The sequence below is a fragment of the Thalassophryne amazonica genome, chromosome 5 (assembly GCF_902500255.1).
Source record: "Thalassophryne amazonica chromosome 5, fThaAma1.1, whole genome shotgun sequence".
Taxonomy (NCBI): Eukaryota; Metazoa; Chordata; class Actinopteri; order Batrachoidiformes; family Batrachoididae; genus Thalassophryne; species Thalassophryne amazonica.
Genome location: NC_047107.1, coordinates 123,622,921 through 123,648,579, shown reverse-complemented (window position 1 = coordinate 123,648,579; position 25,659 = coordinate 123,622,921). Strand labels below are relative to the sequence as shown.

Genomic DNA, 25,659 nt, shown 5'->3' with positions numbered 1-25,659 from the left:
TTGGGCCCAAACTTTTCACCTTTTTTTTGGATAACTTGTTTGCTCATTTTTGAGCAATCCTGCTTTATAAAACATAAATAAAAGAAACAAACAATGAAAAAACATTAAGAGTTGAAACAAAAATTCTTTTGCACCAGTATGACAGTTACAACAGCAGCTGGGGCCCAATCAGTAGTCAAGGACCACAAGCTTGTACATTTCCCACCTCTCTCTGCTCCACTTGCAAACTAATTATCTCACTCAGGTGAGTTTGGGCAATCAAGACCAGAGTGTCTTAATTGAGAGAGTGGCGACATGATGAGTCAAATAAATAAATAAATAAAACGGTCACGTGACTTGCGGTGCATGTAAATCCAGCTATTTTATTTATTCATTCCCTGAAAATGTCAGGTTGCTGTGCATTTGGATGCACAAATAGACAATAATGGCTTCAAGATATACAGATTCCCTACCGGTCCGAACAGAAGAAAAATATGGAAAATAAGGGCAGCCGTGTGGGATGGAAGCGACATCATCGTCAAAGTTTTGAGAGGTAAATTTATTGTTCAGTCCCATGTACAGTAAAACTCACCTAAACAGCCATCGTATAAACTGGATATTCGCAGTCACCGGACAAAAAAGTCCCAAAGTTTTTGTTTTGTTTTCCATAATTAACACTGTATATAATGGATTTTCACTCACATCAGATAAAATGTCCCTTCTGATCGCAATGTATTGCCATTAAAAACCCCAATCAGTGTGGACGTGTAAAGTAACAGAGTTATAAATTTAAGTTCAGCCCTCTGATACTCGCTGTTTTGAGGAAAGTGGGACCGGAGTCATTTCTGTGACTAAAAGCCCGACAGTTTATTTTTTCCACACACAGTGCTCACTCGGACCAGCAGCCTGGACGTGCACGGTTAAATCAGACAGAAAGGCTGTGATTTGACACTTTTCTGCTTTCACTCTTTCATATTTATTTTTTTGCAGTGCACACATCGATTACAAATGGATGAGAAAAGTCCACGGGTTTACAACACCGAATGGAAAAAGAGGAAATTTTTCAGCTTACCTTTGAATTGGAGGTGATGATTGTAGAAAGAAAAGCTTGCAGAGGGTCAAATTAGTCCATAATAAAGCATAATCCAGAGACGGAGAACTTTAAAACTGTCACGCACGTCATTGCATGATATGGAGTTAAAGAGCAGCGGAAGCATAAATCAGGCTTTAAATTAATTAAATAAATCAAATTGTAAATTCATGTACATTTGATAGTTTAATTATTTTTATATTTATTTTGATAGCAGCTGTACCTGGATGTGTTGTTGTATGTGGTTAAAAGATTTTTTAAAAATGTTGAAAACATAAAAGGTTCATTCAGTAGGTCAGCGGAGTTGGAACCAAAATGGCACCATGTTCTGAGTTGACGCCACTCTCCAATCAAAGCACTCTGCTAAAGATCCCACTGACACCAGACTCAACCAATCAGGTGTCATGGGGACTAGAACCAGGACTGAGAGACAGGAAGCTACAGCATCACAAATACAGACAGACGGATCCATATGCACATCATAACCGCACAAAACCATTCTCACTTTTTCCAAGCTATTACAGGCTCACGAAGCTCTAGACAACACGAGTGCACCACACACTCTCTTCTCTACTCATTCACCCCTTCATCCATGCATGTCCCACCAATTTGAGCAGGCAGGAGTTCCCAGCAGGCGTGTAGAGGACCACCAAGCTCCCTTTTAGCTGTTCTGCATCCAGCCCCCTCAGCTGGATCCTGGTCCCCTTACTGTCGCTGCTGCCTCCAGGTTCTCTGCAGCCATCCAAGTCCAAAGCCTTGCCCGCCGCAGCCAGCCTGTACCGATGCCGGCTGGGGAAGCCGGCACAGCAACTGCTCGGCAGCCAGTTCAGACTCATGGCTGACAGAGAACCTTCCTCGGTGGAACAGTCATGGCTCTTCTGTCACACTCACAGTAGCCCTGGCTAGCAAAATCTTGCTTCAGCATGGTGTGCCAGTTTGGGCACAGTGCATTTTGATGGCATCACAAAACATGGAGTGAGTGCTTAACCTTCTGTGCCTTGGCATCCTACCTCCAATCTGGATAAGCCTGTGCAGCGGTGGATTAGCCTAGCCCGGGAGGGAGGAGAGACTAAAAATAACAGCCAACTCACAGAGCCTCCTCCAGCATCTCCTGCTCTGGTCCCACGGAGACTCCTGACTGCTCGCACCACTCTTCTCCACTTCCTGCGGAGGCCGGATGACATGGCCATGTGAGATGCCATAATAAACATTTTGAGTAAATTTAATGAAACTGACAACTAGAAGACAAATTATTCCCCCATCTGAGGTGCGCATCCTTGACTGAGCGGGTGTTTTCAAACACTGCCTTTTGGGGTGGGGAAAAACAGCAGATGAGGGTAGATGAAAAGCTTAAAAAGAAAGATTATTAGTCATTTTCCTGTGAAAATGTAGCAGTGTAGACCACGCCTGAGAGCAAACCTGCATAAAGGAAGGATGTCCCAATTCCATTTTTTTCTGAGATCCCAACAAGAGAGCTTTAATAATGCATATCTACTGATAGAGTCAAAACTCAATAAGGGGCTGAGGAACTCACCCGCTGCAGAGTGACTGTGTACTGCTCCCAGACCATCTCTTCCATTCCTGAGCTCTGTTAGGGACGAGGCACACAACTGGTTAGAAACCCTGCCTGAAACCAACAGACAATCACGACACATCAGAAGAAACCATTGTCAGCATTAAGCAACAGAAAAACAGAAGAAATACTAAGGTGATCGCCAGCCACTAGCCCTAAGCTTCACTAAAAGACCCAGACTTTAGATAAAATTGAGACTGTGGCTCTTCCCCAGTAGGGTGAAGGCTGTCCGGCATCAGCAAGCCAAGGCAGCCCAGAACGAAAGCCAGTTATCAATAAAACTAAAGCTTGCTGTCTACAAATGCACCAGCCACATATTTAACAAAGTCAGCAGGGCAATTCCAGCAAAAAGGTAACATGGCAGGTGAAATTTCAAAATGTAAATATCACATCAAATAACACTTGGTTATGTCCTTTGGGTACCCAAGTATGAGAAACACTAGGATTTCTAACCAGTTCAAGCCAACCTTAAGGTTTTGGCTGCATATCTCATTTTGCCCCAACAAAACAGCAAGTTTCAAGCCCAAAACACAGTTTTCTTCCTCATTGTATTACACAAGACCTGAGCTTAATACAGAATTTCTAACTATTTTCTGTTAGTATTCTTATTAGAGTATTGAGAACAACATATTAATTTCAAAAGTAAGCCTTGTGTTTTTCAGCCTGGGCGATGAAAATGAGGTAGTCCCTCTAGGTAACGTAACAAAAACATGATGAACTTTTCTCTAGTTTGACAGTGCTGGTAGATATGACAGCCAGATTCCTGCAATCATCTCTTCCACCCTGAATTACTACATTCATGAAACAAAATCAGAAAAATTCCTCATAGCCTTTGGGCATAAGTGTTTCAAAATCTGTAACGCGAGTAACACTGTAACATGAGTAATGTGTAGTGTAACGTAACACTCACTTCATCACTGAACCACTAAGTTACTCAGTCAGCCAACTAGATATTGTTTTAATATATAGGTGGCAGCCAATTAGCTATTGTTTTAACTTTGAGACATAGGTGGGAGGTTGATTTCCCACAAATGCAATAGGTGATACATGTCATTTCCTGTATGGTGGGAGAAATTGAATCTGTGTCATGTCATAACAAATTTCAATGCACCAACATCAAACAAACATAGTTAGATAAGCTTGAATCTTTTGACTGGACTGGGTTGTTTGATGCGAGGATGTTTCGCTTCTAATTGCAGAAGCTTCCTCAGCTAAAATTCTTGCTCTGGTAGTCTGACTTCTGTCTTGACCCTTGTGGAGAAGAACCAACAGAAGCCACAAAAGCTGGAGTTTTAAACCTAACCAGACCCCTCCTACCAAGAGGCAGACTGCTATTGGCTAGTGACTTAACAACTGCTTTAATGAGCACCTATTGTGCTCTAGTTAGCACCCTCCTAATGGACAGGGCAGCTGTCCCTCCTAACGATGGGACTGACACCTCTCCTGACGGCTCATCTGACGGCTCTCCGGATGACATGAATGACTCATTACCATGAACAAAAGACTGAAACTGCTTTGACCGAGTACCCCAGCGTAAACAGGGGACAAAGTGTGTCTCAGACCCCATCCCCAGTTAAGGCTGGGTTTTCAACTGTTTCACATACAATGCCTCCTTCACCCCTCTCTCAAACCATTTCTTCTCTCTGGCTAAGATTTTAACTTCCTTGTCCTCAAACGTGTGGTTAGTGTCTTTAAGGTGGAGAAGAACTGCAGACTGAGGTCCACTGGTGCCCTTTCTGCGGTGCTGGTATAGCCTTTTGTGTAACAGCTGTTTAGTCTCACCTATGTAGTGTTCATTACAGTTTTCATGACATCTGATAGAATACACTACATTGCTCTGTTTGTAACTAGGGATCCTGTCCTTAGGGTGAACTAATTTCTGTCTCAAGATGTTTACAGGTTTAAAGTAACTGGGATTTTGTGCTGTGTGAAGATCCTCTGTAATTTTTTTTCTACTCCTGCTAAATAGGGAGTAGGGGAAAATCCCCAAATCCCTTTTCGATTGATGAAGACGTTGTGAAAGAGATACGCAGGGAGTATCAGGAACTCAAAGATACTCCACTGAACTTCTTGTACAGGACTATTGACGTTGATTTCCATGGTTAATGGACAAGATTGATCAATGACTGTGGGGTGGTGTTGGGGGGGAGGGCTAATCAAACAGTTTTCACAGAGTTACTAATTGCTTACTCGGTAGTCTTCACTTCAAAAACTTAAGGTTTTAATGCACTGCAGTTGTTCTTGGTGAACATGTAACGTGAGTAACACGACTTTTATTCTTTTAATGTCTATAAAGACAAGATGTAGTCCTGTTCCAATTGTTCTTTTGAAGAGGTTATTAATAAAGGTTTAAACTATAACAGATCATTTGTGCTCTGTCCTCTGTAGTTTAACAAGAAGGTGGAAAGCAAACTTAAGTTAAAAAAGCCATGTGATTTTTACGTAACGTGAGTACGGTGACAAAATGTGCCCAGCAAGGAAAATGAAGAAAGATCTTCTCTCTTGTTGTGCTATGTGGATGTAAAGGACTGGTGTTTAGTATTCACCATGAAAAATACAAATGTTCAGTCCAGTCATAAAGAGGGAGACACCTTTATTCAAGCATCTGTTGTTTTAAATGTAACGTGAGTAACGCTGGAATTGCCCAGCATGCTAAACGCCTCATCACTACCCAGGGAGGAGAGGGGACCAGAGACTATTCATCAATGCTGACACATCTTTCTGGCAAGGTCACAAGTCTTCTCTATGTCCATTTTTGTGACCTCTGAATGCTACATCCTGACATCATTGGCGCCGTCGTGAATAACTATGTGACTGTATCTCGTGTCATGTTCCTTTGTCTGTCTACCCTTCTGCAGCGTCAGCACCCTAAGATGGGAGGCAATGGCTGGAACTCTGGCCCCAGGAATACATTTAACGTCAGCCAGCATCTGTATCATGACTTTGCTGGTGATAGAATCCCCTATCACTAAAGCCAGGCGTTTTGGCCTGGAGATAGGAGTGGAAGTCACCTGTGGCCTCAAAGAACTCACATTAGGCATATCCAAAGGAGAAAACCAATTCACAGTTCGCAGTGGCGAGTGTGATATGGGTACCACAACTGGGCACCAAGCCCTATCTGACTTCCACCACCTAGCCACAGTCCTTCACAGCCGGCGTTTCTAGGCTGATGCTAATGGGCATGCTAGCCGGCCCAACACTAATCTCGTCTGGAGTGCCCGTAAGATCTATCTCCACTGAGCTGCGAAGCTGTTCTAACTTATGGACACGGCTCTCTAAATGAGCCACCCTATCTTCCAACATCACGCAGGATTTATGTAAAGTGTAAAGTAGTGTAGCCAAGTAAAGAGTATAGCCAAGCAAGTGCAAGCTAACCACCAATGAATAAGCTAACCACTCCTAAGGTTCACACAGGAGTAAATTAATGAGCTAAAATTCACAACAGTTACACTGAAAAAAGTGACAGAAGTACAAGACTGGTAGAAACAGTAATAAAAGAAACCGGGGGGGGGGGGGGGGGATTTAACACAAGAATAAGGGAATAAGAAACGAACTGTGACGTAGCTTGGTGCCGGCACTGCCGACCGAACGGTCCCCTCTAAAAACTGATCCGTCCTGCCTTCGCTGCGCATGCATCTGAGACCGACTCTCTACACCCAAAGCGATCAAAGGGAATAATGTGATTAGCAACCATCAGATGACAAAGTAAAACCACTTAAATCACTCTAAAGTCAGTTTTAGGCAGAAATGAGTTGATAATCTGTGAATCACTGCCGACGCTCAGAAATGACGCAAGCTCAGTGAAGGCAGGGTGGTTTTTGGGGGGGACCGTCGGTCTTGACAACAGTGGCAGACCAGTTGGAGATGGTTGGAACTTTGTTTAAAAGTTTTAACACTGGCAAATTATGAAGGGGCTGTTACAATGTGGCAGAATAACACCATGCTAAACTATGAGAAAAGGCATTTAACATAATTAAACAACACTGGAAATGAAACTGTTGAATCCAGTCAGTTTGGATTGAGATTAAAAATACACAGGCAAGAAATTTTACAAAACATTCCCGATGATAATCAAGCCAATTATTTTATAAAAATTTTTTATGAAAAACTTAATCCTGAGAAATCCTGATTTGCTTCCTTGTGGTTAGTCATCTTAACTTAACCACAAAAAAGCAAATATGGTTACACTTCAGATAAGGATATAAGTGACAGAATGCTTATTTTAGGGTCTTCTCCTTTCTCTGCCCCTGGCCAACACAGAGTCTCTACATCTGGAGTTGGTCCCCGGACTGTGGCTCCTAGTGGTTGGATTGAGTCTAACTGTAATTAGGATGGTTAAATGCAGAGGACAAATTTCATTGTATGTATGTATATATACAGTAGTGTTCAGAATAATGTACTGCTATGTGACTAAAAAGATGAATCCAGGTTTTGAGTATATTTCTTATTGTTACATGGGAAACAAGGTACCAGTAGATTCAGTAGATTCTCACAAATCCAACAAGACCAAGCATTCATGATATGCACACTCTTAAGGCTATGAAATTGGGCTATAGTAAAAAAAAAAAAAAAAGTAGAAAAGGGAGTGTTCACAATAATAGTAGTGTGGCATTCAGTCAGTGAGTTCATCAATTTTGTGGAACAAACAGGTGTGGAATCAGGTGTCCCCTATTTAAGGATGAAGCCAGCACCTGTTGAACATGCTTTTCTCTTTGAAAGCCTGAGGAAAATGGGACGTTCAAGACATTGTTCAGAAGAACAGCGTAGTTTGATTAAAAAGTTGATTGGAGAGGGGAAAACTTATACGCAGGGGCAAAAAATAAGCTGTTCATCTACAATGATCTCCAATGCTTTAAATGGACAAAAAAAAAGACGCGTGGAAGAAAACGGAAAACAACCATCAAAATGGATAGAAGAATAACCAGAATGGCAAAGGCTCACCCGTTGATCAGTTCCAGGATGATCAAAGACAGTCTGGAGTTACCTGTAAGTGCTGTGACAGTTAGAAGACGCCTGTGTGAAGCTAATTTATTTGCAAGAATCCCCCGCAAAGTCCCTCTGTTAAATAAATGACGTGCAGAAGAGGTTACCAATTTGCCAAAGAACACATCAACTGGCTTAAAGAGAAATGGAGGAATATTTTGTGGACTGGTGAGAGCAAAATTGTTCTTTTGGGTCCAAGGGCTACCGACAGTTGTGAAACGACCCCCAAACTCTGAATTCAAGCCACAGTTCACAGTGAATGCAGTTGAAGCATGGTGGTGCAAGCATCATGATATGGGCATGTTTCTCCTACTATGGTGTTGGGACTATATATCACATACCAGGTATCGTGAATTAGTTTGGATATGTCAAAATACTTGAAGAGGTCATGTTGCCTTATGCTGAAGAGGACATGCCACTGAAATGGGTGTTTCAACAAGACAATGACCCCAAGCACATTAGTAAATGAGCAAAATCTTGGTTCCAAACCAACAAAATTAATGCCTCGCAGATGTGAAGAAATCATGAAAAACTGTGGTTATACAACTAAATACTAGTTTAGTGATTCACAGGATTGCTAAAAAGCAGTTTGAACATAATAGTTTTGAGTTTGTAGCGTCAACAGCAGATGCTACTATTATTGTGAACACCCCCTTTCTACTTTTTTTTTTTTTTACTAATAGTCCAATTTCATAGCCTTAAAGAGTGTGCATATCATGAATGCTTGGTCTTGTTGGATTGTGAGAATCTACTGGAATCTACTGGTACCTTGTTTCCCATGTAACAATAAGAAATATACTCAAAACCTGGATTATCTTTTTAGTTACATAGCACTACTATTATTCTGAACACTACTGTATATATGTACATTGACAATAAAGACCCTATTCTATTCAAGAAGAATGTTTTGTTTTATCACAATCATTCGCTTTATCTGATTAACTCTCTCCAATACATTTTTTTGTTTTTGCCATTTATCTTGTGAAAAATTAACCCGTGATTTCAAGATCAAATCAATATCAACTGCAATGAAGGTAACAAAACATTTCCCCCGATATATAAAAGGGGTCGAAATACATTTTTTAAACCTACTTGCACTGGTGCTAGTAACAAAAAAGTTACTTGCACCAAAAAAAAGTTACTTGCACAACCAAAAGTCAGTCTTATAACAACCTTAAAACTCCTCCTCTGATGTGTCAGACTCTTCCTCTCTGGGGAGAATTCGCCGCTGCTGCTCTCCCCTCAGTTTTTCTTTTTCACGTGCGCGCGTGAACGAATCATCCGTGAAGATTATTTTATTTATTAACTACACAGATGTATAATAAACAAATGGGACTGGTTTATAACACAATTATGACAGAGTTTCAGGGGAGAAAGAGCGAGGAACTACGGAGCCCTGGAAGTGTCATCGCAAAATGTTTTGCATGTGGAGAGAATGTGCGCATGTTTTATTATATTGTGCGTTTGTTTTATGATATTGTGCGCACATTTTAAGAATTGTTTGAGTAAAACAAGGGCACGATCTACTTAAATGTGGCCACAATTTGTCAGTCAGGGTGTATCATTATGGTTTGGGCACACAAGGACAGAGAACTCCAGCTGCCCAGCATGGCATCATCTGGAGTTTAAGCACATTAAAATGGATGCTGAGGTCGAAGCGTCATGAGGATGACAATTTAGGTCATATTATGAAGTTCATTTTGAACGAAAGAAAAATGTGCGCATGTTTTATTCATTCAAGGGCTCAATTAAAGGAAAGTAAGTGGCCATTCGCATGGCCGCCATGTCCATAACTCTCATTTGGCTATTCGCACGGCAGGCAAGACTCTGGTGGTAAAACTTGGAACTACTTGTATAAACAAACATACTGCATTAAATGAGAGTTATGGACACAGCCGCCGTTCGAATAGTGTTGGCCTTTTGCCACTAGAGTCTTGCCGTGCGAATACTGAAATGAGAGTTACGGACACGGCCGAATAATAATAAAAAAAAATAAAAAAAATCAAAATCGAAAAATATTGAAGGAGTTATTACATCTTGAATGCAGTATGTTTGTTTATACAAGTAGTTCCAAGTTTTTTGCCACCAGAGTCTTGCCGTGCAAATAGTGAAATGAGAGTTATGGACATGGCCAAAAAAAAAAAAAAAAAAATCATGAAAATCGAAAAATATTAAAGAAGTTATGACATCTCGAATGCAGATGTTTTGTTTATACAAGTAGTTCCAAGTTTTGCCACCAGAGTCTTGCCGTGCGAATAGCCAAATGAGAGTTATGGACACGGCCGCTGTGTGAATAGCCACAGCCTAAAGGAAAATGTGTGCACCTTTTATTAATTCGAGGGCTCAATTAAAGGAAAACATGTGCATGGATTATCACAGCCAGGAAAATGTGCGGACATTTTATTAATTTAAGAGCACGTTTTATTAATTTGTGTATTCAATTAAAGGAAAACGTGCGCACAAATTATCATGGTCAGAAAAAAGTATCACTTTAAGTGACCTCTCCCGGGTTCCGTAAAGGAACCGCAGCGACAACCACTTTTTTTTTTTTCCATGTGCATGAGTGAACTAATCATCCGTGAAGATAATTTTATTAACTACACAGATGTATAATAAAACAAATGGTGACTGGTTTACAACACAATGATGACAGAGTTTGAGGGGTAGAGAGAGAGAGGAACTGCAGCCAGCCAGTTTTTTTTTTTCTTTTCTTTGTTTACATGTGCGCGCGCGAACACAACAAATAGAGCACAGCAACTCGATCCATGTGTCTGAATCATAAAACGCAGGGAAGATGAAGACAACACACTGGAAATTGTTTTTTCCCTTATTGGTTCATTTTACTTGTGCTTATAGTTGATAAAACTTGGATAAAGTTACTTGCACCAGTGCAAGTGCAGTATAAAATTACGTGCACCGCTCAAATAATACGTGCACAAACTAGCACATGCACGTACTATTTCGAGCCCTGTATAACAAACAAAAACCACAAGCATGACCTTTCTCAGCTTCCATACTTTCTGTTCGTTTCTTTTTTGTGACTAAAACATAGCTATGCATCTTCAATTAAAAAAACAAACAAACAAAAAAACAACAACCACACCACAGCAGCCACCCGATTCTCACTGAAAAACATTCATCGCCAGCTAGGACAAATGCATGTCTACGCATTAAACAAAACACAGACTCAGCACATGTAGCTGCATTGAAAACACACAGATTGTTAGGAAATTGGGGCAAATTGGTGGAAAGGAGCCTGACCCAGATTGATTCTCACACACACACACACACACACACACACACACACACACACACACACACACACACACACACACACACACACACACACACACACACACACACACACACACACACACACACACACACACACAGAACTAACCTCTGAACAAGCAGCCAACATCATGTCAATACATGCACCACCATGTTTCTACCCGTCTCACTGTCCGCTTGGAGCCGAATTTTAATTGGTCAACTCTTCCAGCACACACTGACCCTCATCGCCTTTCCTCATTACTGCTCATGCTGCCACACGCACGCACACATGCCCGCACACTAATGATTGTCCTGTGACACTGACATAACCAGGCAGCTGTGCTCGGCTTCAGTGAGATTTCTCTTTTTACTAAACCTAATAAAGGTGTCCTTCACCGACTGACCTCCACCGGGGGTTGGTGTTACGCAACATTTTGTGGAAACCAAACAAACCTGATTGACACAAACCCCGTGGACAAGAAACTGTCTATGGGGACAATCAAGTACAGTAACACTGTAGTCAGCACACTAGTTACTGTGGGCAGGTGCCAAGTCCTGCTGGAAGAGGAAATCAGCATGACCATAAGGCTCATCAGCAGATGGAAGCATGAAGTCTTCTACAGTCACCTGGTGGAGGGCTGGGTTGACATGATAAAACACAGTTTACCAGCACCAGCAGATGACATGGTGCCAAATAATCACTGACTGTGGAAACTTCACACTGAACTTCAAACAACTTGGATTTTGTGCCTGTCCACTTCTTCTCCAGACTCTGGGACCTTGATTTCCAAATGAAATGCTAAATTTATGTTCATGTGACAAAAGGACTTTGGACTACTGAGCTACAGCTTTAACAACAAACCCAAATGAGGCACAGACCTGCTCCATGTTTAATAACAGAATTTAAGAAGAGGGGAAAAATGATTCCACACTATACACATATGTTAGCCATATGGAAGGCAAATTACTTCACAGAATTTGCCCATTTTATCTCAGCAGGCAGATCGTTGTATAAAACAGGTGCACGATAAGAGAACGCTCTGTAGCCTGCTGACTTCTTTTTATTCTTAGGGACACATAGCAATCCTGCATCTTGAGAATGCAGAGCTAGGGCTGGTACATAGGCTTTAATTAGGTCAGCTAGTTAGGGAGATGCTAGTCCCTGAATAATTTTATAAGTTAGCAATAAAATCTTGAAACTAGACCTCACAGAGACATGGAAGCCAATGAAGCAAGGACAAGATTGGGGTAATGTGGCCTAACTTCCTACACTAGAAGTCTTTCAGAAAGAGCTGTAACTAGGTTTAAGGATTTGATTCCTTCTTTATGTTCTCTAATGCCATACCAACACAGTGCAGAGTAGCTACCTAAACTCTGTGAGTAAGATAGATTATCTCTTCAATAGTTTTACATCCTCATTGAAGACAACTTTGGATGCTGTAGTTCCTCTGAAAAATAGAGCCTTAAATCAGAAGTGCCTGACTCCGTGGTACAACTCAAACTCGCAGCTTAAAGCAGATAACCTGTACGTTGGAGAGGAAATGGCGTCTCACTAATTTAGAAGATCTTCACTTAGCCTGGAAAAAGAGTCTGTTGCTCTATAAAAAGCCCTCCGTAAAGCTAGGACATTTACTACTCATTACTAATTGAAGAAATAAGAATAACCCCAGGTTTCTTTTCAGCACTGTAGCCAGGCTGACAAAGAGTCAGAGCTCTATTGAACTGAGTATTCCTTTAACTTTAACTAGTAATGACTTCATGACTTTCTTTGCTAATAAATTTTAACTATTAGAGAAAAAATTACTCATAACCATCCCAAAGACATATCGTTATCTTTGGCTGCTTTCAGTGATGCCGGTATTTGGTTAGACTCTTTCTCTCCGATTGTTCTGTCCGAGTTATTTTCATTAGTTACTTCCTCCAAACCATCAACATGTCTATTAGACCCCATTCCTACCAGGCTGCTCAAGGAAGCCCTACCATTAATTAATGCTTCAATCTTAAATATGATCAATCTATCTTTATTAGTTGGCTATGTACCACAGGCTTTTAAGGTGGCAGTAATTAAACCATTACTTAAAAAGCCATCACTTGACCCAGCTATCTTAGCTAATTATAGGCCAATCTCCAACCTTCCTTTTCTCTCAAAAATTCTTGAAAGGGTAGTTGTAAAACAGCTAACTGATCATCTACAGAGGAATGGTCTATTTGAAGAGTTTCAGTCAGGTTTTAGAATTCATCATAGTACAGAAACAGCATTAGTGAAGGTTACAAATGATCTTCTTATGGCCTCAGACAGTGGACTCATCTCTGTGCTTGTTCTGTTAGACCTCAGTGCTGCTTTTGATACTGTTGACCATAAAAGTTTATTACAGAGATTAGAGCATGCCATAGGTATTAAAGGCACTGCGCTGCGGTGGTTTGAATCATATTTATCTAATAGATTACAATATGTTCATGTAAATGGGGAATCTTCTTCACAGACTAAGGTTAATTATGGAGTTCCACAAGGTTCTGTGCTAGGACCAATTTTATTCACTTTATACATGTTTCCCTTAGGCAGTATTATTAGACAGCATTGCTTAAATTTTCATTGTTACGCAGATGATACCCAGCTTTATCTATCCATGAAGCCAGAGGACACACACCAATTAGCTAAACTGCAGGATTGTCTTACAGACATAAAGACATGGATGACCTCTAATTTCCTGCTTTTAAACTCAGATAAAACTGAAGTTATTGTACTTGGCCCCACAAATCTTAGAAACATGGTGTCTAACCAGATCCTTACTATGGATGGCATTGCCCTGACCTCTAGTAATACTGTGAGAAATCTTGGAGTCATTTTTGATCAGGATATGTCATTCAATGCACATATTAAACAAATATGTAGGACTGCTTTTTTGCATTTGCGCAATATCTCTAAAATTAGAAAGGTCTTGTCTCAGAGTGATGCTGAAAAACTAATTCATGCATTTATTTCCTCTAGGCTGGACTATTGTAATTCATTATTATCAGGTTGTCCTAAAAGTTCCCTGAAAAGCCTTCAGTTAATTCAAAATGCTGCAGCTAGAGTACTGACAGGAACTAGAAGGAGAGAGCATATCTCACCCATATTGGCCTCTCTTCATTGGCTTCCTGTTAATTCTAGAATAGAATTTAAAATTCTTCTTCTTACTTATAAGGTTTTGAATAATCAGGTCCCATCTTATCTTAGGGACCTCATAGTACCATATCACCCCAATAGAGCGCTTCGCTCTCAGACTGCAGGCTTACTTGTAGTTCCTAGGGTTTGTAAGAGTAGAATGGGAGGCATAGTCTTCAGCTTTCAGGCTCCTCTCCTGTGGAACCAGCTCCCAATTCGGATCAGGGAGACAGACACCCTCTCTACTTTTAAGATTAGGCTTAAAACTTTCCTTTTTGCTAAAGCTTATAGTTAGGGCTGGATCAGGTGACCCTGAACCATCCCTTAGTTATGCTGCTATAGACTTAGACTGCTGGGGGGTTCCCATGATGCACTGAGTGTTTCTTTCTCTTTTTGCTCTGTATGCACCACTCTGCATTTAATCATTAGTGATTGATCTCTGCTCCCCTCCACAGCATGTCTTTTTCCTGGTTCTCTCCCTCAGCCCCAACCAGTCCCAGCAGAAGACTGCCCCTCCCTGAGCCTGGTTCTGCTGGAGGTTTCTTCCTGTTAAAAGGGAGTTTTTCCTTCCCACTGTCGCCAAGTGCTTGCTCACAGGGGGTCGTTTTGACCAGTGGGGTTTTTCTGTAATTATTGTATGGCCTTGCCTTACAATATAAAGCGCCTTGGGGCAACTGTTTGTTGTGATTTGGTGCTATATAAATAAAATTGATTTGATTTTTGATTTAACTTCCTGCTTCTCGTTGAGGTTCTAGCAGAGGTGTTTTGAACCAGGTGGAGACCTCTAATGCTGGACTGCAGTAAACCAGACGACACTGCAATAGCCCCATCTAGAAGAGACAAAGGCATGAATCAGAATCTCTGTGTGAAGGACAGGTGAATAACAGGTGGCACCATCATGTCCAATAGGCTCATGAGCACTGAATTTAAGCAATCTTTAAGGCTGGCTGATCATGTCCAGAAAGTGACGCTAAGATATCAGGCCGTCCGGCTCCAAGTTCATTTGTGGTTGAGGAGTTGATGTGACGCTAAGACGATACACACATATCTCAACCTAGTGGGCAGGGCAGTGAAACTGTAAACTTAATCAATGAGTGATCTGAAACCACTGACGTAAGAGAAATGATAACACCTGAGAAGGCAATACCATGAGCGTGGACTGAACCACTAATGTGGGTAAAACCCCGAGCACTTTGCTGAAAACCTAGTATCAATAATGTCCACAAATTATTTGCAAAGGGGGTCAGAAGGCTTATTTACGTGAATATTGAAGTCACCAACAATCAAAATGTTATCAGCATGAGTTGCCAAATCTGAGATATCTGGGGTCATTTTCTTTAATAATTCATCAGTTTAAGATATTTTAAGCCTCTGAGTTATGAGGAATTAGGGTGGAGTCGCTTTGAGTGACAGGTCGTGTATGCCAGTGAGCATTGTCCATTGTAGCTATTGAAGACTGCTGGCAGAGTGCTACACTACATGAGCTTAAAAACAGCAGTTACATACGCTTCCATTCATCATTTAGGAATTACAGCCTTCTTTTATACACAGTCCCTCCACTGTCAGAAGCCATAAATAATTAAAAGGAAAGGATCATTTTTCATAGGGGGGGGGGGGGGGGGGGGGTAGACAAATCAGGGAATGGATATACAGATATTTCCAATGTGTCGGACTTTATTTAAATAAATCATTAAGAAACACAAATAATATGGTGCTGTACTGTAAATTTGTCTGGATTAAGCAGAAAACATAAAACTGAGTGAGAAAGAGAAAAAAAAAGACAAGTGAGGGAAGCCACCAGGAAACCCAGTCAACTCTGGAGGTGTTACAGGCTTCTGTGGCTTGACTGCAGAAACTGGGAAAAGCACAACTTTTGACTGTTTCACCACCAGTCACAGCTTCATGGTAGAGTAAACACAGAAAAGATCAAATCTAGATCTTCATTTGCCTTCTGGCAAACTGTAGCTGAATGTTTTTTTTTAATAAATGAAGCTGTATAACTGTCCAGTTATGGTTTTTTAAATTGTGGTATTTAATGGTGGTTTGGAAACAAAGAGTGAAATACTTCAACGTTTCAGGATGTGAAACTTCATTTGATAGTTGATAGAGATCACTGACATCTACTGGCCAAATCACAGACAGATACGCTATGACAAACTGGAGGCCACATAGAACAATTTCTGTGGACATGTAACAGCAAACAATGTTAAAGTCATTATTGGCTAAACAGACTGATAACTGGACAGAATGAAAGAATTCCAAAAACAACAAGCAGATCTCCAGTGTTTGTCCAATGGAAACGTGGCATTCAAACTTAACTGTCAATGCCTTTCGTAAAGATGAGGTTGTGGGTGTGGTAAAATCTTAGGCTTGATCCATTTTACTTTCTCACAGAGAGTGAGATAATTCTGACATCACTCATAGTTTCCACAGTGTTGCCAATATACCAAATAAATCAATAAATGGACCAAGCTACATTTTCTTTTTGTTTTTTGGACTCTACTTGCTTTATGAGACCAACAAATGTGGCTACAGTAATAGAATGCATGTAGAAAGCACCTGCTGGCTGGGTTTTGTCTGAGTTCCTGCTGCTAAACAAGTCCTAGTGTTCACTCGGGGTACATTAAAACACAAAAAGCAGGAGGGCAAACAGCAGACAAACACACACCAATTCCTCAAAACAGCCATTCTAAATAAATAAACCTTATAAATAAAAAGCAGGCCAAAAAAAATTTAGTCTTCGGTCTGTGAACCTGGATTCAAAGCAATTTTTCTCCAAATCAAATTCCTTCATCCTTTGCTGACACGCATTATTCCACAAAAGCAGACAAAAAGATATTCTGTTCACGCACAGACAAACATTTTTTTAAGCTCATTTTCATAAATCAGCTGTCACCAACAGTCAATCATCCATTAATTCATACAGCACAGGAACACAGGCTCCTCCACTGAAGTTCCTGCTACCATCACATTCATGAATAACAATTTGTGTGCTGCTTGGAACATCTTTATAAACCTTTGTTTCAGCACCGTTCTCCAACAGCTACATGCTTGCAGCGAGTCGTCCACTTACAGGTTAATGTGAAAAGATTGCTCTGCTTCATCAGGAACGTGAGTGTATGACAGGAGAAATGTCAATCTGAGTAATGCTACACACAAAATGTAACATCTAAAATGTCTATCAAAATACCAAAAACTCACTTTGCAGTGTGTCACATCTATGTGAATACAGCCTTGTATTTAAAGTGTTTATCTCTGGTAAATGAAATGTCAAATGAGCGGACTTTTTCTAAATAAATAAAGAATGATGAAAATATTGATGTACTGTGTTTTATTTTTGGTGCCATGTGCCCTGAAAAGTTAAGTCATAAACATGGGGAATTTAGCCTGATTTCACCTGCTGGCGAAAAACACTCAGAAATCTGAACCTGTCAGAAAGGTGGACTTCGATGACATCATGTGAGGCAACGGCCATTTAGAGACATTATCAAACCGAATGAGAAAGCAGGAAGTTTTTGTAAATCTGTATTTTTGGGGGGGGGGGGGACTTTGACAGTGAATACGTCTAAATGGTGAACAGGTGTGTTTGGGGAGAATACAGCAGCAGCATTCGTAATGTTTATTTGATGGACAGTTTTCTCAAAGATAAGATTTTGAGGAGGAAAGTGGGAGCTTTTTTTGTGTGTGTTAAAATGCCTCTCGGACAGACTGCAGAAATAAAGCTGAGCACAGCGTGAGAATGGTCTTCAAAAAACCAATCTAACCACGGTTTCTATCATTTCCATTTGTGTGGTCAGGAGAACTCTAACAAAGCCTGTTTCCTCTCCTGAAAGCATGGAACTGGCATTGCTTGAGTTTTGTGCCATGGTGTTGCACCATGCTAAGCTAAGATGCTACACACGGGACACTGGCGAGTCTTGCCGAGGAAGCCGCATCAGTGATCATGGAAAGTTGACGAGAACGTGACAGTGATCACCGTTAACAGGAGAGCAGTAATGTGGGCCGGCTTCCAGCCATTTGTGTTATCAGTGTGTGTACTGTGCTAAGCTAAACTAAGCTAAGCTACTGGGAGCCAGCGAGTCTGTTGGAGGGATTTTACTGTACCAGTGCCGCACAGCTGAACAATAATTGTGCATGGCTCAGGGTCATTATTATTTTTTTTTATTGTTCAGCCTTACTGAGACTAATGCAATGTTTTTTATTTTTCTGTTTTTTTTTCTGAATATACCACAGGTTACAAAGAAGCCGCAGAAGTTGGAAGAAATTATTTAAAATCTGGTATATAATTATATAAGTGTTGACTCGAGTGAGATATGCACGTTATATAATAATTCTGATTCTCAAACCACTTTTTTATTCCAAAAACTATCTTTTCTTTAGTAGTATCTTTGTCGTTTACAATCTGCACACATACAATCAGCACAGGTGCCCCTCAGGGGTGTGTGCTCTCATCACTGCACAAACAACTGCAGCTTAGGGAACACCTCTGTTAAACACCTGAAGTTTGAGGATGACACAATATCACTGGACTCATCCAGGATGGTGATGAGGCTGCATACAGACAGGAGATGGAACAGTTGGCCCTCTGGTGTGGTCAGAACAACCTGGACCTGAACCCGCTCAAGACTACAGAGATAATAGTAGACGTCAAGAGGAACTCACCATCACCATCACCCCCCCGTCCCAAACAACACTGCATCTACTGTGGACACTTTTCAGTTCCTGGAATCCACCATCTCCCAATATCTGAAGTGGACCTCCATAGACTCCATCAGGAGGAAACAGGCACACCAGAGGACTTCCTCAGACAGCTCAGGAGGTTCAATCTCCCCCAAGAACTGCTCATCATCTTCTACACATCCATCATACAGTCTGTCCTGTACATCTCCATCTCTGTTTGGTCTGTCAGAGCCAGCCTGCCCTCCATCCAGGACTTATACTGGTTCAGGACATTTGTAGCATGGAGGAAATCCCACCTAATCCACCGCATGCGTTTGACATTTTAACTCGTTTCTTCTCCTCACTCGAGTAATCGCGCCTCATTTTGGTGTATTCCCCTGCCCCAATATCAGCACATTTGCCGTATCCACAAAGTTTTCAGTCATAGTGTAATGTAGTGCATGCACTGAGCGGCTCGATTAGCAGCAGTCTTAGCCCATACACAGCCGGCATATCCATTCAAACAAGGAACTGCACTACCTTATTATTCAGTCCAATGACTTCACATGTACTTATCCAACTCCGACATCTCACGAGAAGTTTCACAAACACTTTACAATCTCTCACCCACGTCGCTTGGATCTTGTTTAGCTTCCTCAGGTAACGCGCCTTCCTTGCGATGTCCGCGTTTCTTTTAATCAAGATGGTCATTTACGTAAACATTGGTCCCACAAAGTTTTCGTCCTTGTTTCAGCAACATGTTTTTGTGTTTTCTGTTTGTAAAGAGCAGTATGATTGACAGCTTGTCTCTTTGATTTCTGCACGGAAGGGGGTGGCACCCTTCGACACTATTTTTCTCAATGGAGATTTCCTTACTATCAAAAAAGCGCAGCACTTGTTGCTCTAGGGAGATTAAATCCACGTCAGAGGGATCTTTACTCGATGCCCCAGCTGTGACTCTGGCGTAGGATCTGTGCCGTGTTTCCAGCCCGCTAATGATAACATCATTGATGCGGGAGTACTGCTCAAGATCTGCCATTCTGGTCTCCAGCATTTTGTTTTTTGTATCCTTTTCTTCATTTTGCTTTTTTAACTCGCAAATCTCTCCCATTAAGTTCATAATGGTGCTCTGTTGTTTTGCAATTTTTGCAATTTCCTCAGACAGAAAGTTTAGGGACTGTTTGATTTCAAACATTTCCAATGCTCTCTCCTCATCTGTCCCCACACGCCTCTTGGCAGCCATATTGCCTTCCCTTTTTACTCTTAAGATTGAGCAATCAGCAAAGTAACTAATAGTTACGTTGCTGAGTACTAAATCTTAAAAATAACCAAGTTAGATTATGAGTTACTTTATTAATTACATTCAGCAGCTGCCGACAAGTTGTCCGCAGCTGCTAATGAAGTAACTGTATAAAGTAACTGTAAAATATAACTGTATAAAGTAACTAGTGAAGTAACTTTTCAAAGTTACTTTGCCAGCACTGGATATCAGAGAGTTTAAAATTTGCAATACTGAGATATATGTCAAAAAGACAGATTCCTGGCGTTCATCAACCCTTATGATGGAAAAAATGTAACTGAAGCTTTATAGTTTACAGTTGAAACATGAACATAAGTAGCTATAAATATAACCAACAACCAACCAACATATGTTACGCTGTTGTCACATGTTACTTTGCTCAGCATTTACATAAAACAGACTAGTCTATTTTGGCTCCGCCTGGCAAGTGGCATAGCAACAACTTATCTCTTGTCACTGTCAAACACGCACTCGGATTGAAAATGAATGACAGCTAGTCACTATGTCTCTGTCTATTGTAGGTAAATGTGATCAAGGGGTGATGGGCATCCCAACCATGCCTGGCAGGATGATAAACAATGTTGTCAGAGTGCCCTCTGTTGGAAAAAAAAAATAAGTAATGACTACATTTCCAACAGCCACAATGTTTTTCTCCCTAGTTTATTCTGTAAAATTTTCATATCAGCAAAAATGCCGATAATAGTATCTTGGTGAACGGCTGGTATCTGCAGATATTATCAATCAGTATATACGTATCAGTTGGGCTCCAATGTCCAAACACCTGTGGTGAAGTTCTAATTTATTTTAAGATAAATTTTTGAATTGCATTCCTAAACTCAATCTCAGTTTGTGAATCCAAAATTTAGTAGCTTCCAATCCAGTTTGGGCCCAAACTTTTCACCTTTTTTTTGGATAACTTGTTTGCTCATTTTTGAGCAATCCTGCTTTATAAAACATAAATAAAAGAAACAAACAATGAAAAAACATTAAGAGTTGAAACAAAAATTCTTTTGCACCAGTATGACAGTTACAACAGCAGCTGGGGCCCAATCAGTAGTCAAGGACCACAAGCTTGTACATTTCCCACCTCTCTCTGCTCCACTTGCAAACTAATTATCTCACTCAGGTGAGTTTGGGCAATCAAGACCAGAGTGTCTTAATTGAGAGAGTGGCGACATGATGAGTCAAATAAATAAATAAATAAAACGGTCACGTGACTTGCGGTGCATGTAAATCCAGCTATTTTATTTATTCATTCCCTGAAAATGTCAGGTTGCTGTGCATTTGGATGCACAAATAGACAATAATGGCTTCAAGATATACAGATTCCCTACCGGTCCGAACAGAAGAAAAATATGGAAAAATAAGGGCAGCCGTGTGGGATGGAAGCGACATCATCGTCAAAGTTTTGAGAGGTAAATTTATTGTTCAGTCCCATGTACAGTAAAACTCACCTAAACAGCCATCGTATAAACTGGATATTCGCAGTCACCGGACAAAAAAGTCCCAAAGTTTTTGTTTTGTTTTCCATATAATTAACACTGTATATAATGGATTTTCACTCACATCAGATAAAATGTCCCTTCTGATCGCAATGTATTGCCATTAAAAACCCCAATCAGTGTGGACGTGTAAAGTAACAGAGTTATAAATTTAAGTTCAGCCCTCTGATACTCGCTGTTTTGAGGAAAGTGGGACCGGAGTCATTTCTGTGACTAAAAGCCCGACAGTTTATTTTTTCCACACACAGTGCTCACTCGGACCAGCAGCCTGGACGTGCACCGGTTAAATCAGACAGAAAAGGCTGTGATTTGACACTTTTCTGCTTTCACTCTTTCATATTTATTATTTTTTGCAGTGCACACATCGATTACAAATGGATGAGAAAAGTCCACGGGTTTACAACACCGAATGGAAAAAGAGGAAATTTTTCAGCTTACCTTTGAATTGGAGGTGATGATTGTAGAAAGAAAAGCTTGCAGAGGGTCAAATTAGTCCATAATAAAGCATAATCCAGAGACGGAGAACTTTAAAACTGTCACGCACGTCATTGCATGATATGGAGTTAAAGAGCAGCGGAAGCATAAATCAGGCTTTAAATTAATTAAATAAATCAAATTGTAAATTCATGTACATTTGATAGTTTAATTATTTTTATATTTATTTTGATAGCAGCTGTACCTGGATGTGTTGTTGTATGTGGTTAAAAGATTTTTTAAAAATGTTGAAAACATAAAAGGTTCATTCAGTAGGTCAGCGGAGTTGGAACCAAAATGGCACCATGTTCTGAGTTGACGCCACTCTCCAATCAAAGCACTCTGCTAAAGATCCCACTGACACCAGACTCAACCAATCAGGTGTCATGGGGACTAGAACCAGGACTGAGAGACAGGAAGCTACAGCATCACAAATACAGACAGACGGATCCATATGCACATCATAACCGCACAAAACCATTCTCACTTTTTCCAAGCTATTACAGGCTCACGAAGCTCTAGACAACACGAGTGCACCACACACTCTCTTCTCTACTCATTCACCCCTTCATCCATGCATGTCCCACCAATTTGAGCAGGCAGGAGTTCCCAGCAGGCGTGTAGAGGACCACCAAGCTCCCTTTTAGCTGTTCTGCATCCAGCCCCCTCAGCTGGATCCTGGTCCCCTTACTGTCGCTGCTGCCTCCAGGTTCTCTGCAGCCATCCAAGTCCAAAGCCTTGCCCGCCGCAGCCAGCCTGTACCGATGCCGGCTGGGGAAGCCGGCACAGCAACTGCTCGGCAGCCAGTTCAGACTCATGGCTGACAGAGAACCTTCCTCGGTGGAACAGTCATGGCTCTTCTGTCACACTCACAGTAGCCCTGGCTAGCAAAATCTTGCTTCAGCATGGTGTGCCAGTTTGGGCACAGTGCATTTTGATGGCATCACAAAACATGGAGTGAGTGCTTAACCTTCTGTGCCTTGGCATCCTACCTCCAATCTGGATAAGCCTGTGCAGCGGTGGATTAGCCTAGCCCCGGGAGGGAGGAGAGACTAAAAATAACAGCCAACTCACAGAGCCTCCTCCAGCATCTCCTGCTCTGGTCCCACGGAGACTCCTGACTGCTCGCACCACTCTTCTCCACTTCCTGCGGAGGCCGGATGACATGGCCATGTGAGAGAGAAAGAGATCCGCAGGTTCAGAGGGAGACAGCGCACGCGAGCTGACCACCAGTCCGCCTGTCCTCCCTCCTCTCGCGGTTAGTCTGCACACAATCCTGCTGCCTCTTCACTACCACCTCTCTCTCTCTTTCTCCCTCTCTCTCTCCCTTTCTCCCTCTCTCTCTCCCTTTCTCCCTCTCATGCACACAGACACATCAGGCTGCCATATTTATGAGGACTCTGATGGCTTTACCCAACACGTGGGATGATGCTTAATTTTAACATCCACCTGAGAAGAACCTTTTTATCATCATGCTCAGCTTTTCTTTAGCCTGAAGAAATGATCCAGGGACCAAAGTTTACATTTTGCTGAGTCTAGTTATACAGATAAAACACAGATCCAGCAATTCTTGGACTCCAATCATGACTGGATGACTGCCGTTGTTTATAAAACAGAATAACAATATAATTAATGCAAATGGTGGCCATAATGTAAATGGTATAATACTAGGCTGCAGTTACAGCATTCTTAAATTAAATATCTCAACACTGCACAGGTTTGTGTATCTGCGAAAACAATGGCAAGAATCAACTCTGGAGAACCTCAAGGGTCTATACCAAGTCCAATTTCTTGTCAATTTACACATTTCCATTACATGATACAACTCATCCACACTGTATTTCATTACATTTTTGTGGTTCAGTCAATATTACTCTGAGTATTCTAGTTTTATTTTAATGCTGCACCAAGTGGAACAGATGAGACACATTTATTTAAAAAAAAAAAATTATATTGTAAAAAAGGAACAGCCAGCAGTGAGTTTTTTTAATGACCGTTTCATTACATATGCACTCCCTGAACTACAGGTGGAGCTCAGTAGAGAAGAATGTGACCCCAAAAACCTGACAAAACTGCAAAAGACTGACCAGAGTTGCATAGTCTCTTTAAGTGAGTTCTGTCTCATCTATACTTATACAACCCCTGGCAAAAATTATGGAATCACCGGCCTCAGAGGATGTTCATTCAGTTGTTTAATTTTGTAGAAAAAAGCAGATCACAGACATGACACAAAACTAAAGTCATTTCAAATGGCAACTTTCTGGCTTTAAGAAACACTATAAGAAATCAAGAAAAAAAAAATGTGGCAGTCATTAACGGTTACTTTTTTAGACCAAGCAGAGAGAAAAAAATATGGACTCACTCAATTCTGACGAATAAATTATGGAATCACCCTGTAAATTTTCATCCCCAAAACTAACACCTGCATCAAATCAGATCTGCTCATTAGTCTGCATCTAAAAAGGAGTGATCACACCTTGGAGAGCTGTTGCACCAAGTGGACTGACATGAATCATGGCTCCAACACGAGAGATGTCAATTGAAACAAAGGAGAGGATTATCAAACTCTTAAAAGAGGGTAAATCATCACGCAATGTTGCAAAAGATGTTGGTTGTTCACAGTCAGCTGTGTCTAAACTCTGGACCAAATACAAACAACATGGGAAGGTTGTTAAAGGCAAACATACTGGTAGACCAAGGAAGACATCAAAGCGTCAAAACAGAAAACTTAAGATGATAATGCATCTTGCCATAGAGCAAAAAATGTGAAAACATTCCTTGCAAAAAGACACACAGGGTCAATGTCATGGCCTGCAAATAGTCTGGATCTTAATCCAATTGAAAATCTTTGGTGGAAGTTGAAGAAAATGGTCCATGACAAGGCTCCAACCTGCAAAGCTGATCTGGCAACAGCAATCAGAGAAAGTTGGAGCCAGATTGATGAAGAGTACTGTTTGTCACTCATTACGTCCATGCCTCAGAGACTGCAAGCTGTTATAAAAGCCAGAGGTGGTGCAACAAAATACTAGTGATGTGTTGGAGCGTTCTTTTGTTTTTCATGATTCCATAATTTTTTCCTCAGAATTGAGTGATTCCATATTTTTTCCCTTTGCTTGGTCTAAAAAAGTAACCATTACTGAGTGCCACAATTTTTTTTCCTGATTTCTTATAGTGTTTCTTAAAGCCAGAAAGTTGCCATCTGAAATGACTTTAGTTTTGTGTCATGTCTGTGATGTGCTTTTTTCCTACAAAATTAAACAACTGAATGAACATCCTCCGAGGCCGGTGATTCCATAATTTTTGCCAGGGGTTGTAATCCCACAACTCCCCCCAAACCCTCAGTCTGACATTTGATTCCAAATTAAATTTAAACACAGTCATGTTGATTAGCTGATCAGTTTTGATTTAATTACTTTTCAATCAATTGTAAATTATAACGCTATATTCACTTTTAAAGACAATGAAGTTACCGTAGTTGAGTTATCATATTTGAGCATCTCCATCCATCCATTTTCTTCCGCTTATCCGCTTCCCCGGCCGCTTGTACTCGCGATCTCATTCTTTCGGTCATGAGCCAAATCTCATGACCATAGGTGAGGATCGGAACGTAGATTGATCGGTAAATCGAGAGCTTTGCCCCCCTACTCAGCTCTCTCTTCACCACAACAGTCCGATACAGCG

At 41.0% G+C, this 25,659-nt stretch overlaps 1 protein-coding gene across 3 annotated transcripts in view; it reads right to left on the bottom strand.

The window, feature by feature from the left end:
• The window catches only part of LOC117511251 (tight junction protein ZO-2-like), a 182,620-nt gene that overhangs the window by 108,717 nt on the left and 48,244 nt on the right, over window positions 1-25,659 (bottom strand). Inside the window, exon 2 of one of the 3 annotated variants that reach the window (XM_034171256.1) lies at window positions 2,604-2,657. In XM_034171256.1, the coding sequence (XP_034027147.1) occupies window positions 2,604-2,657 (54 nt within the window). Of the gene's footprint in view, window positions 1-1,674; window positions 1,796-2,160; window positions 2,201-2,603; window positions 2,658-25,659 lie in introns of those variants that run through there. The other 2 variants (XM_034171257.1, XM_034171255.1) reach the window with 2 other exon arrangements.